Here is a 19,543-nt window from a genome sequence, read left to right as displayed (position 1 = left end):
CAAAGTGTGGAGACATTTTGGTTGTCATAACTGGGGGAGGAGGATGCTACTGATATCTAGTGGGTAGAGACCAGGGATGCTGCAATAGAGAACTGCTTCCTCCCCACCATAATAGCAAAGAGTTATCTGGACCCAAATGTCAATAGTGCTGAGATTTAGAAACTCTGGTTTAAAGAAAATGGCAGGGATAGAGTTTTAAAGTCTTGTTTCAGTTTTAAAATTTGAAGTTATGGATAGAGAATTAGAGAGTTTATGATTGGCTTAAAAGAATCTGTAACATATTTTTTAAAGATTTTTTAAAAATTTATTTTAGAGAGAGAGGAAAGGAGAGGGAGAGAGAGAGAAACACTGATGTGATGGGCTGCCTTCTACATGCCCCCTACTGAGGATCAAGCCCACAACCTGGGTGTGTGCCCTGGGAATCCAACTGGCAGCCTTTCTGTGCACAAGACAAAGCCCAACCAACTGAGCCACACAGGCCAGGGCCTTCTTACATTTTTTAATGCCAGGGCTGTCAGAGACAAAATCAGGTGCAGAGTCCAAGCCAACAAGTTGTTGAACTACAATATGGGTTGAAGCCACAGCTTAATCAGATCTCTTAAGTATAAGCTGGGACAGTGATTGGGAAAATATGAGTCCAAAAATTGGAATGGTGACACTGAAGTATTTGGATGACTCTAGGAATCATTATCCTATAATTTTTATTAAGTCTCCCTTGCCAACAGAAGCAACCCCCCTTTCATTGGCTGGTAAGAGTGGATCTGCCTTGCTTAAAGGTATTATGACCTCACCTTGTACAGCCATGCTTCACATGTGGTCTCTTCACTAGAAACAGACCCTGACACCTGGTGGTTACTGATCTATCAAATGCCTTAAAAAAAAGAAGAAAATAAACACACACACACACACACACACACACACTAGAAAATATTAGAAATAGCCAACAATGTAGTATTCAGTATTCAATATTCAGACATATTCACAAACACAGTAAGGAAAATACACATTGGCAGCCTCAACTTTGTCACAGGGTCCTATCTGAATCATCCTGTAGGAAAAGAAAGACTTTCTTATACCTTCCAAAAGAAAAGACCTAAAATAGCTCTAAATGGCCCAGCTTAAAGTAAGGGGTGAGAGTAACTAAAAGTGACACTTTCCATGGGACCACAGTGAATAGAATTCATGCTTCCCCTATTACTCAGCCATAAACAAGAATGAAATCTTACCATTTTTGACAACATGGATGGATCTATAGCAGTGGTTCTCAACCTTCCTAATGCCATGACCCTTTAATACAGTTCCTCATGTTGTGGTGACCCCCAACCATAAAATTATTTTCATTGCTACTTCATAACTGTAATTTTGCTACTGTTATGAATTGTAATGTAAATATCTAATATGCAGGATGTATTTTCATTGTTACAAATTGAACATAATTAAAGCATAGTGATTAATCACAAAAACCATATGTAATTATATATGTGTTTTCCGATGGTCTTAGGTGACCCCTGTGAAAGGGTCGTTCGACCCCCCAAAGGGATCTCGACCCACAGGTTGAGAACTGCTGATCTATAGGATATTATGTTAAGTGAAATAAGTCAGAGAAAAACAAATACCACATGATTTCACTTATATGTGTAATCTAAAGAGTAAAATAAAAAAACAAACAAAATAGAAACAGACTCATTGATACAGAGAACAGACTGATGGTTACCAGAAGGGAGGAAGGATTGGGGGGAGGGGGGAAGGTGGCTGGGTGAAAAACGTGAAGGGATTAAGAAATACAAATTGGTAATTACAAAACAGTCACAGGATATAAAGTATAGCATAGGGAATACAGTCAATAATATTATAGTAATTATGTACGGTGCCAGGTGGAAATATCAGGGGTACCATTTTGTAAAGTATATGATTGTCTAACCACTATGCTATACACCTGAAACAAATGTACAATAGTATTGAATGTAAACTGTAATTGGAAAATAAAATTAAAGTAGATATGCTTCCCAAAGCAAGGGAAGTTGGGCAGAAAATTAACATATGTTCACTTAAATATACATATCTGTTGACCCAGCAATTCTACTTCTAGGAATTAAAACTTACACTATTATTATGTGCCAGACACTGTTTAAATAATTTACAGAAATAAACTCATTTAATCTTTAAAATCTACCTCTATGAGGTAGCTACTACTATTTATTATTATCCCATTTTATAGACACAGAAAATTAAATAACTTGTCTAAGGCCAGACTACTAAAAATTAAACAATTTGTCTAAAGCCAGAACTACTAAAATTAAATAACTTGTCTAAGGCCATGAGTCAAACCCAGATCACCTGGCTCCATCCCATACTTTTATATATTAACCCTTTGCACTCCGCTGTCCCCTCTCAGGGGACATCGGAATTCTAGCATATCACTCGGATGTCCCCTCTCAGGGGACATTGCAGTTTATTAGTGATTATGGGGAATTGAGTTATTTCAACGCAACTTTTTGAGACATGCATGTTTCCCTGAAGTTTTATCTTGAAATGGCACAAGAAATTAAATCAAAATATCGTAAAATTACTAAGATATATACAAGAAATGTCAGCGGGTTTTGTGTCGGATTAAACAATAAACTACATATTCCCGATGTGGGACAAAGAAAATGGGACTGCATTGTGTGTTCTAACAGGAAAACACCTGGTGGCAGGCGTCAAACCACTTATTACTGTCAAACATGCACTAATCAGCCTGCAACGCATATTGGGGAGTGTTACAAAACTTATCATACTGTACAAAATTATAAACAATAAAATAGTTTTTTTTGCAAATATACATTCCTCGATGTCACCCAATTCATATAAGTCCAATATCATTATAATACGTTACTTGGTTCCAAAATTATACTAAATAATACGAGGGTCTATAAATGCACGTTTCCGCCGCAAAGTAGCAAAGTAGCGTCGAGTAGCTGGTAGCCAATGTCCAGAATGGTTCGGAGTGCAAAGGGTTAAACTTTACTGCCTCTCTTTATCTACTTGTTCCAAGAAATTAAAGATGAATGCAAAGATTTAGCTAGGAGGATTCATCACTACACTAGTTATAACAGCAAAAATGTAGAAGTAATAAAAATGTCTAATCATAAGAGATTAATTGGTACAATTATATGTATATTAAATTATGTTAAGACCCTTTGTAGCTCTCCTAGCTGGTTTGGCTCAGTGGATAGAGTGTTGGCCTACGGACTGAAGGGTACAGGATTCTATTCCAGTCAAGGGCACATGCCCGGGTTGCAGGTTCAATCCCCATTCATACCCACTAAGATGGCTATAAATAAAAAGGACAGATAACAACAAAGGAGTAGCAATTGCAAAGTCAAGGACATGCAGGAGGCAGCCAATCAATGATTCTCTGTCATCATTGATGTTTCTATCTCTCTCTCCCTCTCCCTACCTCTCTGAAATCAATAAAAATATATTAAATAAAAAAACACTGTGGCTAATAAAAATTAGTTATAGATATATATATTTAGAATATGAAAAGTTATCAATATGATAGTTAAGTTTTAAAAACATAGACTGCATAAACAAACAAAACTGTAAACTTGTTCTGTAAGAAGTAAAATAGAAATGATACATATAGATGCATATGGATGCACACAAAAACCTCTGAAAAGTTCTGTTAAAATCTCAGCAGTACACAACTTCATACCCACTAAGATGGCTATAAATAAAAAGGACAGATAACAACAAAGGAGTAGCAATTGCAAAGTCAAGGAGAACAACCTTGATTCCTTAGGAGAATGGCAAGTATTTCACTATAATTGAGACTTACTCATTTGCCAATTATCAGCTACTCACAAATTTCCTTAAGTCTTTCAACAATTTCTTTGATAGCCTCAAACCTCATGACATATAAGTACAAATAACTTGTGACAGTATGCTGATTTCACCATAGCATTTCTTTAAAATTATCCATTAAAAATAAACAATCCCCACTGAGCCTCTATATAATACTACAGGCCCGGTGCACGAAATTCATGTATGGGGGAGGGGAGATACCCTCAGCCCAGCCTGCACCCTCTCCAATCCAGGACCCCTCGGGGGATGTTCTTACTGCCTCTTGCAATCCGGGACCGCTGGCTCCTAACTGCTCACCTGCCTGCCTGCCTGATCGCCCCTAATTACCTCTGCCTGCCTGCCTGATCACCCCTAACTGCTCCCCTACCGGCCTGATCGCCCCTAACTGCTCCCCTGCTGGCCTGATCACCCCTGACTCTGCCTCGCCCCGCACCCAGGACCCAAGATTCCCTCCTCCGGCTGGTCGCAGGCACCCAGGACCTGGCTTTCCCACCCTCTGCCACAGGGGACCATGGGTAGGCAGCTTTGCCTGGGCCACAGCTACAGGCACTGGCGCCCGGGACCACAGGGTGGGCGGCTTGTCCCTCTCCCAGGCTGCAGCCTGGCTGGTCCCCATTCCTCTCTCACGAGCTCATTTGTGCCTGGCTGGTCCCCATTCCTCTCTCCCCAGTATTGAGTGTCTGCGCAGTTAAGGCGTGAGGGTGTGACAACCATTTGCATATTAGCTCTTTATTATATAGGATGTTCACAGGAGAAAAGACCAGTTATGCTGTTTTGTTTTGGCTTTTAAATTAGATGCTTTGGTGACTAATTATTATTTGACCATTAGTAGGAAAAAAACAGAACCATTATTCAAGAGAGTAAAAAGAAAACAACAGGACAGACAGCCTTCAGAAATCACTCCTTCAATTTAACTGTACAAACTAAATCAGTCCAGGATTTAGATGTTTTGAGGCTTCAACTATTTTGCTTTTTAAAACTGCTTCAACTAACATTCATGCCTGCTGAGTAATAAAAATGGTATCATTATTTGTTCAGATTAAAATCAAACAGGAAAGATTACAAAGCATTAATTAAATATATATGAACACATAGTTCTACAAAACTTATTTTTCTTTTAAAAGTTACAAAAACATGATGCTTTTTTAGCTGTGCTTTGATTTGTACATGAATGCTATGACCATGTTTCTGGGCAACAAAGTTTTGTCAATGTTGGGAAAATGGCTGGAAAACAGTTACAAATACAAAGACGCCCTCTTCCCACACTTCCCTATGTGTATCTCCTTTTCTTGTGTGAATTCTAATATAGCAGACCAGTTGGTACTGTAATTTAAGGCCTGTACCTAAGGAATGGAATATCTCCTGAAGCACAGTTCTGGTATAATCATCCAGAAAAGGTAGATCCTTGGACAGTAAATTAGAACCAGTAAAGTGGACCTTAGTTAGAATGTTGGTGGTGGTGAGAATGGCACCAGGTGTAGACAGGTGGGGTCAGACAAGACCTGGGATCAGCAACCTCAGTATTTGAGTTCTGGCTAAGAAGGAATTCAGAGCCAAGACTCAAACTATAAGAGTAAGTTTATATAGAAATCACAGAGGTGGAAGAAGTGAGTGGTAGAAGAAATGGGCTCAGGAAACAAGTTACAGAGGCAAAAGAAGGGCCCTTGGAGCTTAGGAGAAAGGAAGGTAATGGAAACACGCCTGTGGGGGAAGAAGAAAGGGAGGGGAAAGGCAAAAGTGTGCTCCCGGGAGGGAGAGCACACTGGGTCCTCCTGAGTCCTCCTGGATTCTCTGTCCTAAAAGCTTTTAAGGGTGGAGATCTCAGAGGAGATCCCAGGGTAGGATCTCAATAGAATATTCATCAGCTTTTCAGGTAGGTCCTTTCAGTGGTCTCCACTGATTACTTGGCTCCAGGGCTGGGGTCATTAGTCAATGCAGCTGGTCCTGAGGTCAGCCATGGGGTTGCTTGTCTGGTTTTGCTGCTTTTCTGGGCCTGGAGCTAGAAGTTATCTCTAGGGAGGAAAGATCAGGGGGTCTAAGCGGCATGACCAGCAATGTTGTTGCAAATGGTAAGATTTCATTCTTTTTTATGCCACGTAATAGGAGAAGGTGTCCCAGGTAAAGTTACCCTGTGGGGAGGGAGGGAAGTCCTTGTTTTCCAAGTTTGGGCCTTTGCTAGGCACCTGGAGCACTTTGCCCTGGTAACCTTTTGTACCTGGCCAATGGTCCTTGCTCTGCTCATATCTGTCTAATTACCAACCACTGATAGATCTGACAGGTATGGACGTCTGTTTGGCCCCTATCTAAGGCCTAGACTTAAGGAGACATGTTGAAAGGAAAGATAACCTCCATCATATGATGGCAGACCAGAAATGAGATAGGACCATACCCCTGTATGAGACCACAGGCAGAAAAGGAGTAAACTCTCTTTAGACCTCACTATTTCTGCAATTTAATCGAAACATGTCTTATTAAGCACTAATCGGCCAGATAACTCTGCGATATAAAAAATTAAAGTATTTTTTTAAAAATATATTTTTATTGATTTCAGAGAGAAAGGGAGAGAGAGATACATCAGTGATGACAGAGAATCACTGATCAGCTGCCTTCTGCACGCCCCCTACTGGGGATAAAGCCCGCAAGTGGGGCATGTGCCCTTGACCAGAATTGAACCTGGGACCCTTCAGTCCACAGGCCCACGCTCTAGCCACTGAGCCAAACCGGTTAGGGCTAAAGTCTTTTTATACTAAAGAGAAAGCATTCAAAGTTTCCCAATCAGATACTTTATTTTTAAAGATTTTTTAAACTGATTTTTAGAAAGAGAGAGACATTGATGTGAGAGAGTGAAACATTGATCTGCAGCCTCCTTCATGCCCTTACTGGAATCGAGCCCACAACTCAGGCATGTGTCCTGCCCAGAAATCCAACTAGCAACCTTTCAGTGCACGGGACAATGTCCAATCGAGCCACACCAGTCAGGGCTCCAACCAGATATTCTTACCTCTCAATATCAGATGATTCAAACAAATGGTCTTAATCTGGTGCCTCCACTTCCTATCCTTTTTCCTGCTTAAAGTTTTTTGGTTTTTTTAAAAATATATTTTACTGATTTTTTACAGAGAGGAAGGGAGAGAGATAGAGAATTAGAAACATCGATGAGAGAGAAACATCGATGAGCTGCCTCCTGCACACTCCCTACTGGGGATGGTGCCCACAACAAAGGTACAAAGGTACATGCCCTTGACCGGAATCGAACCTGGGTCCCTTGAGTCCGCAGGCTGACGCCAAACCAGTTAGGGCATCCTGCTTAAAGTTTTGCAACTTGATTTAATAATACAACATTCCACTGAAACAATTCTGAAGTAAAATTATCCTTGATATAAATTCTGAAAAGACAGCATGCTGTACTGAAATACAGACATGAAGAAATTTCTCGTCCAGGATTTGCCAATCAACAGCTGTGTAACCACTCACAAGTAACAATGGGGGGTAAGGAGATAAAGAGATGTATTGGTTCCTTATCCATAAAATGGATTAAATTAGATGATCCCTATAATTAACTTTCAATTCTAAAATTTTATGAAATGCAAAAATCTTCATTAACTCTATCATTCACTGATCTCTATCTGCCACACCTGACACTGAGAAATATTCTCTCACTTTTTCTGACTGGATTTCTGAAACAGAAAATTCTAATTTATAGTGGTTATGTCTTTCATATAAACATATAAAGTTATCTTTTCATGTAAAAAATAATAATAATCAGGAAGGCAATTATGACAATCCCTCTATAAGTCATTAGGGACCCAGATTCTCTCTAGGGTCCTTAGCTATATGGTCAAAATTGGCTGTTGGAGCTCCAGTCTTTATATCAGCATGCTAGTCTCAGGAGGGAGAAAAGCTAGGAAGCATACTCTCATCCTTAGTAATATTTTTGGGATACTGTGCTCATCATTTCTGCTTACATCCAACTGGCCAGAACTTATTCACATGTTTAATATCTGTTAGTAACCTGAAAACAGTCTCTCTTCTGCATGGTCAAATATGTAGCCAAAAAATCAGAGGTTCGATCCCCATTGAGGAGAATAGCCATTGGCGAAATTAAATGTCTCTCCCAGTGCCTTTTTCTATGGTTTTCTTTTTCATCGTCTCAGCAATAGTGTTCCCCAAAGCTCAGTCCTTGGTCCTCTATTCCTGTCTCTAAACCTACTTTCTGAGGGTACTCACACAGTTTCATAGCTCCGTCTACTCTAATGACTCTCAAATCTTTGCGTCCAGCCCCTACCTGTCCCATCTTTTGAAGTCTCCATTCAGATAGTATCTGGAGGTGGGGCCATAATGATGGTATTTGGAAGTGACTAGGTCATGATGACAGAGCCCTCATGAATGGGATCAGTGCTCTTATAACAGAGACCCTAGAGAGCTTTCTTCACCCTTCCACCATGTGACAACATGGTAAAAAGAGGGCCATCTATGAGTCAGGAAGCAGGCCCTCACGAGGCACTGAATCTGCCTGTGCCTTGATCTGGGACTTCCCAGATTCCAGAACTATGAGAAATAAATATTGTTTAAGCCACTCAGTCTATGGTAATTTGTTATAGCAGTCCAAATGGACTAAGATATTATTTTTAGTCATCATTATACATCTTCAGAGCTTTTGATACTTACTCATCATTTCCTCTTCTTCAAAATTCTCTACACCTAGTGTTTCCATGATACCACACTACCTCGATTCTCTTGCATTTCCACTGACCACTCCTATTCAGTTTCCTGACAGCTATTGCTCTAGCTACCTCTTAAATATTGAATTTTCTCTGGGTTCAATTCTTAGGGCACTCTTCTTTTCATTTTATACACATTTCCTGAACAATCTCATTTGTTCCTTTATATCTGAAAATCAGCTGACTATAAGTAATTGCAACTTAAATCTCTAATCTTGACTTCTCGCCTCACCTCCACCCATATACCTAAACACCTCTCTATCTTGATTATAGGCAGGTACCTTTAATTCAACATAGCCAAAGCTAAGCTCAGCAGCCTTCCTTCATCCAAATTCATTTCTTCTCTTAAATTCCCTATATGCATTCACAGCATCCTCTCCCACCCAATTACCCAGGCTAGAACTTTTGTTACCCTCAATTATTCCTTCTTTTTTACAGCTCACCTCCACTCATTGCTAAATTTGATAATTTTAGTTTTCCAGTTCTAGAATCCATACCTCCCTTTCCATTTCCACTGTAAAAGCTCCTGCGTTTTCTCACATTTGTCTTTCTCACTCCAGTGCATCACCATCTGAACCACATTTCCATGTTGTGTCCTGCTTTTCAAGAACCCCTACTTCTCAACAGGCCTCACTGCCTACAGAGGCAAGGCTAACTTTGATAGTCTAATATACAGAACTTTTCCCAATCTTATCCCAACCCACTCCAATATCCTAGCGTACCTAAATTTTCATCTACACTATACTTCTTTCCATCCCTGGAATAAGGCATTCACACATTTACATGTTTTTCTCTCCTCCTGTAATCTCCTCTGCCCTCCTTTCCACAGGGCAATGTGTACTCATCCTACATAACTTGGTTTAAACACCTCCCATAAGTCTTCTTTTTCCCTCAGCAAAGTGGATCCATCTTCTTCATTTATCATTAGTTATTTCAAGGCTGTCTCCATTAATGACTTAGGAACAGAGTCTTACTCTTTACTCATTTATTTTTGTTCTAGCATCAGCACAATGCCTGGAAAGCAATAAATACTTGTCAAAGCAATGAATCCCAAATGGTTCTTGACAGTTGGCAACAAATAGCAACCAAGAAATCCCAACTACTTCAATACAAAATGGGGGAGAGGGAGAAAACCCAGGATGACTGTAAATTACAATAGTTCAATAATAACTAATTAATTTTAAAAATATCTCAAACTATGGTATTTCAGGTATTGTGCATAAATTTACCTTTTCGTTTATCTCACTGAGATAGCTTATATGAAACTAATGAAATATCTAAGAAATATTTCAAATGCTTTCTATACTATACATAAGCAGGTTGATATGAAAATATAAGAACCTCAGATGATTATATTTGACTAAGTTAAATACCATCTAGATAAATGGATGAAATTCTAAATATATTAATGGGCTGCAAAAGTAAACAAAAAAGGAAAAAGTAAAGTCTTATCAGGACTTAACCCATGTGGTCATTATCAATTTTTCTTGGACAAATCTCAGTAAAAGAAAGGGAAAAAAAGAAAAAAAAAAGATAGCTGGATAAATAACTTAACCTATTAGAAACAAATGATATTTTTTAATTATTGTGCTCCTGAACAAATGCAAAATCAGGAAAATGAAGTCCTGATTTCAAATCATCAAAATTGTCATCCTATGTACCAAAAACTTGTCGGTTTGATTCCCAGTCAGGGCACATACTGATCGATGTTTCTCTCTCACATCAATGTTTTCTCTCTCTCTCAATCTCTCTCTTTCCCTTCCTCTCTCTAAGCATGTCCTCAGGTGAGGATTAAAAAAATAAAATTAAACTGTTATAAAAATAAGTGGTTTTCAAGCTATATTCTCAGCATGAGAATATAATGTTCTCAGCATGAGAGTAGTATAATACAGTAGTATTATAAGAGCACAAAATTGGAAACAAGTTAAATACACAGAAATATTAAACAAATAATATATTAAGGATAACAGAAGCTGGATTTTTCACTGACAGAGAAGAATGTTACCAATATGAAAAAGAATAAAAGTAGAATGGGTCCTGGAATGTTGAATTGAAATTGGAGGTATTGGTGTGAACTCATTGCTTTCAATACATAAGCAAAATATATAGGTGTGAATGTGCATGTGAGTGTGTATACATACATATATTTCCCAGCTCCGACTACTGGGACAGAGTAACAACCCAACAGTAACAACCCAACAACAAAAACCAAACTGCCACTGAGATCTTAGCTTCTAAATGTCATTCTCTACTAAAAGGATCCAGGGTTTCCTAGAGAAATAAATGGCTGATTCCAGGACTAAGGCAAGGTCAATACAAGATAAGCCCAGAACATACTCCTGTGCCAAAAAGTAAAGACACTCTCAAAGAATGATGGGGCATGTCCTAACAACACAGTAGCCAGCTTGAATGGGCTCTCACTGGCTACATGGGAAACAATTTGAACAACCAAATAAATAGTAACAGAATATTATCCACTAAAAACACAAAAAACCACCAGCCATACAGATATAATGAAATACCTTAAAAGTTTGATGAGGAACAAGACATTTACATAGTTTCCAAGTAATCCTCACAAAAACTCTTTCCTACATATTAACTTTATAGTGGAGAACCCTCGCAGGCATTGCTTTATATCAAGTAATCAAAGTGAAATTGCACACCAACTAACAGGATGCGATGTGCATCCCTTCTATGATATTCCTGCCCACGTACATAACCTGGATGTGTCTAATCATAACAGAACAGATAATCCCAAACTGAGGGATTATCTGTTCTACAGATAACTACAAAATAACTGCCCTGTAAACTTCGTAAATTTCAAGACAAAAAGGGTAATTAACCGTACCTCCACTATGCTTCCCATTGGCTAATCAGGGTGATATGCAAATTAACTGCCAACAAAGATAGCGGCCGGCAGCCACACAGCTGAAGCGAACATGAGGCTTGCTTGCTCCAGTGATGGAGGAAGCCAAAGTTCCCCGCCTGCCGCACCCGGCTCTGAGCCCGAAAGCAACAATGTTTCAATTAGCAACAATGTTTCAATTATAGAAGCTAAACAAACCCTAGATACCTGCTTTCAGCCAGCCATGGCCTCAGAGCTGGGAGCACCAGTGACGGCAACAATGTTTCAATTACAGAAGGTAAATAAATCTCAGAATAAAAGAAAAAAGAAAAAAAGGAGAGGCTGGGAGCTTCAGTCGCCCACCAGCCTGAAAACGGCCCTCAGCCCCTCACCCAGACTGGCCAGGCACCCCCGTGGGGACCCCCACCCTAAAGGCGATGTGGCCAGCCTGAAAACAGCCATCAGCCCCTCATCCAGGCTGGCCAGGCACCCAAGCAGGACCCCCACCCTGATCCGGGACACCATTCAGGGCAAACCAGCCAGCCCCCACCTGTGCACCAGGCCTCTATCCTATATAGTAAAAGGGTAATATGCAATCTGACCCTAACAGCAGAAAGACTGGGAATGACTGGTCACTATGACACACACTGACCACCAGGGGGCAGACGCTCAATGCAGGAGCTGCCCCCTGGTGGTCAGTGCACTCCCACAGGGGGGAGCTCTGCTCAGCCACAAGCCAGGCTGATGGCTGTCAGTACAGCGGTGGTGGTGGGAGTCTCTCCTGTCTCCTCAGCAGCGCTAAGGATGTCCGACTGCAGCTTAGGTCCGCTCCCCGCTGGCAAGTGGACATCCCCTGAGGGCTGCCAGGCTGCCAGAGGGATGTCTGATTGCCATCTTAGGCCCAATCCCCCGGGGAGCAGGCCTAAGCCAGCAGGTGGTCATCCCCTGAGGGGTCCCAGACTGCAAGAGGGCACAGGCCTGGCTGAGGGACCCCCCCACCCCCGAGTGCACAAATTTTTGTGCACCGGGCCTCTAGTAACAAATAAATGCCACACATAATCAAATTGGACCCTTCTGCCAATAATGGCACAGTCAGCAAACAAAACTTAAACCACTTGGAGAACTGGGTGGAGTACTCTATTGGTATCAATTTCCTGATTTTGATGACGAGTGTATTGTGACTTTGTAGAAGAATATGCTTGTTTGTAGAAAATACACACTTAAGCATTCTGGGGTGATAGGACATCAACAAGGTCAGCAGCTCCAGGGAGAAAATTCTTTGCACCATACTTGCAAGTTTTCTGCAAGTTTGTGATCGTTCCCAATTTTTTTTTTAAGTGAGAAAAGAACAATGTCGCTAAAAATGAAATTATGTTAAAAAACCAACTGTGATTCTCCATAATGTTGATCTTCCTAAGAAAGAGACACCAGACTATGCAAAATTACTAGGAAATAATACATACAATTTTGGATCCAGAAGACACTTTAAACATACCCCAACCCCTTTTCTGAACAGTTGACCTCAATCAAGTCATGAGCAGGTGAAAGATTAAAGAATATAAAGGGTTCCCACTAAAGAAGGTTATTAGGAGAGGAATTGTGAAAGGAACAGTGGACTAAGAGTGGGCAGAACAATGGTATTTTGACAAATAACTGTAACCATCAGCAAAAAATAGTCTCAACATTTCCTCTGGAAAATAAAGGGACTGTCTAGTTGACATCTAAATAACATTCCTTGCAAATGTGCAACCAGATTTACCCGGAAAGAGATGTGTTTCCCCAGATCAAGGTATTATTCCATGATGCTTAGCGATGCAGGAGTGCAGAGGGATTCCAACACAACATACAGGTGCATGTACCCTGACTCCTAAGCAGCAGAACTTCATCAATTACGTTAAAATGCAATACGTCTGCCAAACTGTTCCTCATGAATAAAACTTTGAGACGAGTGAAAAGACTCCTAGGATCACCTTCAAGCGATCTACTAAAAAGACAGGGCTCAGAATCACTCTCAAATGACGGGTCACACGTGTCCTGAAGCAGCGGGGCGCGATTCCTCGAAGTGTCTGCAAGCGCAAGGATCCCTCCTCTCCCTTCCCCGGGAGGCCCGCGAGTGCACGGGGCGGGGACCCGCGCGCTCCCCGGGAGCCAGGGGCGAGGAGCACGGGACTCTCGGCACTTCCTCTCGGCGAGGACGGCCCCCCGCGTCACCGGTTACTCACTCAGGACGCAGGGCAGGAGCGGGTCCCGGAGGCACTCGGGGCAGTGGGCGCCCGCCTTCCCAGCCCTGCGGTCCGGGCCCCATCCCGCCCGCGCCCGGGAGCTGCCCTGGGTCCTCGGCCCCCGCCGAGCGAGGATCGCGGCGTGGGGCTGGCTCGCCCCCGCCCCGCCCCGCCCCGGGGCCGGAGGGACGCGGCCTCCTCCCCTCCCCCGCCCTCGTGCCGGTCGCACACGCCCACCGCGAGGCTCCGCGGGGCCGGGAAGGCCAGACGCCGACCCCCCCGCGCCGAGGCGGCCCGCCGGGCCCTTCCCGCCTCCCTCCCCGCCGCGCCGCGCCGCCCGGCCCCGCGCCGCCCACTGGCCCGCAGCCGGGGGGCGGGGGCGCCGCCCACCCCCAGCCTCACCTGGCTTCTCGTGGTCGTAGCCGACGACGATGAAGTAATCGGCCAGCCGCGCCATGGCCGCCGCCGCCGCGCCCGAGAAGCGGGTGCCCGTCGCCGCCCTCGCCGCCGCCGCCCACCGGGCCCGGGAGGGCTCAGCATTTTCCCTGCGGCGGCAGCGGCGGCAGCGGCGACACTTCAGCCATGTTTGACACCCGAGGCCCGCTCTGCGCCTGCGCCGCGCCCGCGCCGCGCCGCCCCCTCCCCCACCCGCCGGCCCGGGCCCGGCCGGAGCCCACCCCCACCCTCCGCGGGCGGCCGCTCCCCGGGCGTGGCGAGCGGTCAGCCCCAGGTACGCGCGCCACGTGCGGCCACCGCCGCAGCGCGAGGCGGTTCGCTTTGCAGAACTGGCCGCCCCTGGGCGGCTCGCCCCCGCCTCCCCCTCCTCGATTTTCCCTAGAGCGGGGTGTCCTTCCTTCCGCCCTCTCTGTTCTCTCTGGATTTGGTGAGAGGAGACAGGGATGGTTGCGGGGTCCCCTGGAAAGTTGGCTGCTTCCCCTCCCCCCCACCCCTAAGACGAGATTCCCCCGCCCTCCGCTGGAAGCGTGGAATTTGCACCGCCAGGGCTTTAGCTGCACGTTTCCTGTTTATGTTGTGTAGATGGGAATTTTAGGAACATGCCACCCAGCAGGCGGGGGACGGAGAGGCTTTTGCGCAACCGTCCGAGGCGGCTAAGTCCTCGGTGCAGGGTGGGCTGGGGGCGGCCGGCCTGGGCTTCCCCGGGAGGTCCCGGGCGGGGCTGGATTCCGCTGTGGAGCGCGGCATCCCCGCGATCCTCCTGACCTGGCGCGTCCCACCGGGTCCGAGGGAGGAGGCTGGTCTCTCCCCGGGAGCTCCTCCCGCCCGGCTTCCTCCCCTTGCTCCAGTCCCAGCTCCGGTGGCAGGACCAAGTGGTGACTTCCGACTTCCTTGTTAAAACGCAATAAACATGAATGGATGCATCCCATCATCCAACCTAAGAATTATCTAAGGTTACTTCCTTTTTTTTATGGCACCTTTTACTGATCAGCTTGAATTTAGCTGGTGAGACACCCAGATGTCTTTGTCCTCTGTTTCTATCTCATGAAGTTTTAGTGGCAGGGTATGTGACCCGTGGTAGACTGGCGTTTGGGAATCTCCGTGGTTTGCAAATGTGATCATCTTCGTGGTTGCTTATCGCTACTCCTTAAATAATTGAGTATTTAACGCTTACTACCATTTACATAGAAGATGTCTTAGCAAGGTGTCTGGTAAGTGCTTCACACATATTTTTAGGAAGTGAATGTCCCGTTCCTCCAACTATCAGGAGGAAGTTGCAATGGCTGACACTCTGAACTGGGCGTCCTCTAGACAGTTGGTGTCTCCACTCCTGAAAGTCTACTGTAATCGACCGTTTCCTCTTTGTGTGTCACATTGTCTTCATCTGCAGATTGAGAGGGTTGGGCTGCCCTGGAAGAACTTAAACTCCCAGGAAGGAATATCTGAACTCTAGGAGTGTATTTGCAAATTGCTTGTTGTCACACTGAATCAGCTTTATTGCAGGGGTGGAGGTAATGTAACAGATTCATCTTGAAAATAAACAAGAACAAAAAAAGCTTCAATCGCTCCTCATGTAAGAATCCTTTCTATAACTTCCCTGAAAGCTCATCATCCACTTTCAGTTAAGAGTAATGTTACTTCCTTGGGAGGCAAGGAGTTCCACTGTTTAACAGACCTTTTGTTAGTTCTTCCATAGTAAGTTCTTCCTTGTTAAGTCATAGTTGTCCTGTAACTTCCCCTGATTTTGCTCTCTGGAACTACCCAGAAAAAAAAAAACATAAAAATCCCTATCTTTGTATGATAGCCTTTCAGATTTTTAAGGCAGCTATCAAGTTCCTTCCCCATTTTACTTTTTTAGAATTAAGGTGAAATTCACATATCATAAAATTAACCATTTTAAAGTGTACAGTGCAGAGGTATTTAGTACATTCCCAATGTTGTGTAACTATCACCTCTGTCTAGTCCCAAAATGTTTTCATCACCCAAAAGAAAACCCCACACCCATTAAGCAGTCACTGCCATTTCCCCTTTCCCAAGTCGCTGGTAACCACCAACTTGCTCTCTGTGTCTGGATTTACCTATGCAAAGAAAAAAACCACAGCCCTAGTCAGTTTGGCTCAGTGGATAGAGCGTCAGCCAGCAGACTGTAGGGGCCCAGGTTCAATCCTGGACAAGGGCATATGCCTGGGTTGCTGGCTCAATCCCCAGTAAAGGGCATGCAGGAGGAAGTGATCAATGATTCATTCTCATCATTGATGTTTTTCTCTCTCTTTCTCCCTCTCCCTTCCTCTCTGAAATCAATAAAAATATTTTTTAAAAGAAAAGAAAAAAACACACACTCATGCTAAAAGCCCATGATACCAAACCTAGATTTAATACCTGATCTAATTGCAGTTTCAACTTCTCCCAGAAACATAATCTTAATGGACCAGTATGGAATTGTCTGATAAGTACCAGTAAGGTAATCTGTCACATGTATCCTCTCCATTGCCCATAGAGAGAAGAGGCTATATACATGAAAAAAACCTTCTTTTACTCTTTCCTCAAAAAAAAAAAAAAAATATGTCAGGGCCTAAGAATAATCCTTTATTTCAGTGGTTCTCAACCTTCCTAATGCCGAGACCCTTTAATACAGTTCCTCATGTTGTAGTGACCCCCAATTTCATTGTTACAAATTGAACATAATTAAAGCATAGTGATTAATCACAAAAACAATATGTAATTATATATGTGTTCTCCGATGGTCTTAGGCGACCCCTGTGAAAAGGTCGTTCGACCCCCAAAGAGGTTGCGACCCACAGGTTGAGAACTGCTGCTTCATTTTCTTTTGTTAATAGCTCTCTTGCCTCAGCCTCTTCTCTATAAAAACCTACCATTTGTGTAACCCCTCAGAGCACCCTTCTAGTTGCTAAATGGGATGCTGCTGAATTCACGAGTCAATTAAAGCCAATTAGACGTTTAAATCCACTTGGTTGGGGTTTTTTTTAACACCTATTATAGATATTCATTATAAATTCCATCATACAATATGTGACTTTTTTTCTTTCATTTAGTATAATATTTTCAAGCTTCATCCACTTTGTAGCATGTATCTGTACTCCATTCTTCTATGGCTGAATAATGATACTCCATTGTATGTATATGCATATGCAAAGTCCAATTTCTCTATTTTTGTTTTCTGTGCTTTTGGTGTCATATCTAAGAATCCATTGCCAAATCCAAGGTCATTTATTCTAATGTTTTCTTCTAATAGTATCATAGTGTGTGGGTCCAGAATGAGTCACCCCAAGATGTGCCTCTATGGCAGTGATGGCGAACCTATGACACACGTGTCAGAGGTGACACACGAACTCATTTTTTTGGTTGATTTTTCTTTGTTAAATGGCATTTAAATATATAAAATAAATATCAAAAATATAAATCTTTGTTTTACTATGGTTGCAAATATCAAAAAAATTCTATATGTGACATGGCACCAGAGTTAAGTTAGGGTTTTTCAAAATGCTGACACGCCGAGCTCAAAAGGTTCACCATCACTGCTCTATGGTATGCAGATTGTTTTGAGCTACAGGTAACTTTGCCACAGGCCCAAGAGAAACTTCTGCCCCACAGCCCTAAAGACCTAGAAGAACTTGAATTAGAGGCCTTGTCCATAAGAGATTATAAGAGATGACTTCTGCCGAAACCGGTTTGGCTCAGTGGATAGAGCGTCTGCCTGCGGATTCAAGGGTCCCAGGTTCGATTCCGGTCAAGGGCATGTGCCTGGGTTGCGGGCGCATCCCCATGAGGGATGTGCAGGAGGCGGCTGATCGATGTTTCTCTCTCATCGATGTTTCTAACTCTCTATCTCTCTCCCTTCCTCTCTGTAAAAAATCAATAAAATATATTTAAAAAAAAAAAAAAAAAAAGAGATGACTTCTTAGCCCTGGCTGGGTAGCTCAGTTGGTTAGAGTGTTGTCCTGATAAACCAAGGTTGTAGGTTCAAACCCCAGTCAGGGCACATACAAAAATCAGCCAATGAATGCATCAGTAAGAGGAACAAGTCTCTCTCTTTTCCTCTTACTCTCTAAAATCAAGACATTTTTAAATTTTTTTTTTAAATAATAAAAAAGAACTTCCTTCAACCTATCTATAGGGCAGGGCAAACTTCTTTTGAAATCCCCAAGCACCTTACTTCATCCATCCCTCAGGATGTCTTATATACACATGTTCCCCTTCTGTCTCTGAAGCTCTCTTGCATGTGGGGGTCTCTGACTCTCATGTATGTGGGGTTGCCATACAAATGTACATATTAAATTTGGTTATTTTCTATTGCTAATCTGTCCCATGTCTATTTAATTATTAAATCAACCAGAAGAACCTTGAGGGTAGAGGAAAGTTTGTTCGTACCCTGCAATAGTTTAGCTCTTATATTAAGATCATTGATCTATTTTGAATTAATTCTTAAACATGACATGAGGTAGGACTCCCATTTTACTTATTTTTGTGAGGGGGAGGATTTTTGTTGGTAAATGGGTTACTGTGATGGTTTGTTGGGGATAAAAACTCCAACAGAATCTTAGTTTCTCTCCACCCTGCCTCTAGCTCTTGGCTTCTGCCTTCTTACTGGCTCCTTTGGATGATCAGGACTTGGTGGCATGGCAGGCCCTGTTGGGTCCTTGGGATCTATGTCCTGGCTAGTGGTAGAGGTACCGCCTTGGACCCACTGGCTTTGGGTGAAGAAGGGCTTTGGGCCCTTCGCCAGCTCCCTAGGCAGCAGCCTCTTTAGGGACCTTGTTCCCAGTCTTAGCACCATTCTCGCCCTTGGTCTGCCTCTCCAGGAAAGACCATACCATGCTGGTGGCTACTGATATCCCCCCAAAATGTATTATAAAAAGGAAGAGTTACAAATGGTTACTGTAACATAGCAATTTCAGGGACATTCCAAACCTATTTAAAGAAATAATGACTGGCCGAAACCGGTTTGGCTCAGTGGATAGAGCGTCGGCCTGCGGACTGAAAGGTCCCAGGTTCGATTCTGGTCAAGGGCATGTACCTTGGTTGCGGTCACATCCCCAGTAGGAGATATGCAGGAGGCAGCTGATCGATGTTTCTCTCTCATCAATGTTTCTAGCTCTCTGTCTCTCTCCCTTCCTCTCTGTAAAAAATCAATAAAATATATTTAAAAAAAAAAAAAGAAATAATGACTGAAAACTTCCTTAGCCTGGTGAAGGAAAAAGACACACAAGTCCAGGAAGCACACAGGGTTCTAAACAAGATGAACCCAAAGAAACCCACACCAAGACACATCGTAATTAAAATGTAAAAGGTTAAAGACAAAGAGAGAATCTTAAAAACAGCAAGAGAAAAGCAGTTAGTTATCTACAAGGGAGCTCCCATAAGACAATCAGCCAATTTTTCAACAGAAACATTTCAGGCCTGAAGGGATTGGCAGGAAATATTCAAAGTGATAA

At 43.0% G+C, this 19,543-nt stretch overlaps 1 protein-coding gene across 5 annotated transcripts in view; it reads right to left on the bottom strand.

Moving 5' to 3' along the window:
- SBF2 (SET binding factor 2) overlaps positions 1-14,224 on the bottom strand; it is a 341,532-nt gene extending 327,308 nt beyond the window's left edge. For all 5 annotated transcript variants that reach the window (XM_070425317.1, XM_070425313.1, XM_070425315.1 and 2 more), the window contains exon 1: positions 14,037-14,224. In XM_070425317.1, coding sequence (XP_070281418.1) covers positions 14,037-14,091 — 55 coding nt within the window. In that variant the 5' untranslated portion in view covers positions 14,092-14,224. The remainder of the gene's footprint in view (positions 1-14,036) is intronic.
- Between the last annotated feature and the right edge of the window lie 5,319 nt (positions 14,225-19,543).

The sequence above is a fragment of the Myotis yumanensis genome, unplaced genomic scaffold (genome assembly GCF_028538775.1).
Source record: "Myotis yumanensis isolate MYYU_CA2020_CCGP unplaced genomic scaffold, mMyoYum1.0.hap1 SCAF_10, whole genome shotgun sequence".
Classification (NCBI taxonomy): Eukaryota; Metazoa; Chordata; class Mammalia; order Chiroptera; family Vespertilionidae; genus Myotis; species Myotis yumanensis.
This window is presented reverse-complemented; position numbering and strand designations above follow the sequence as displayed.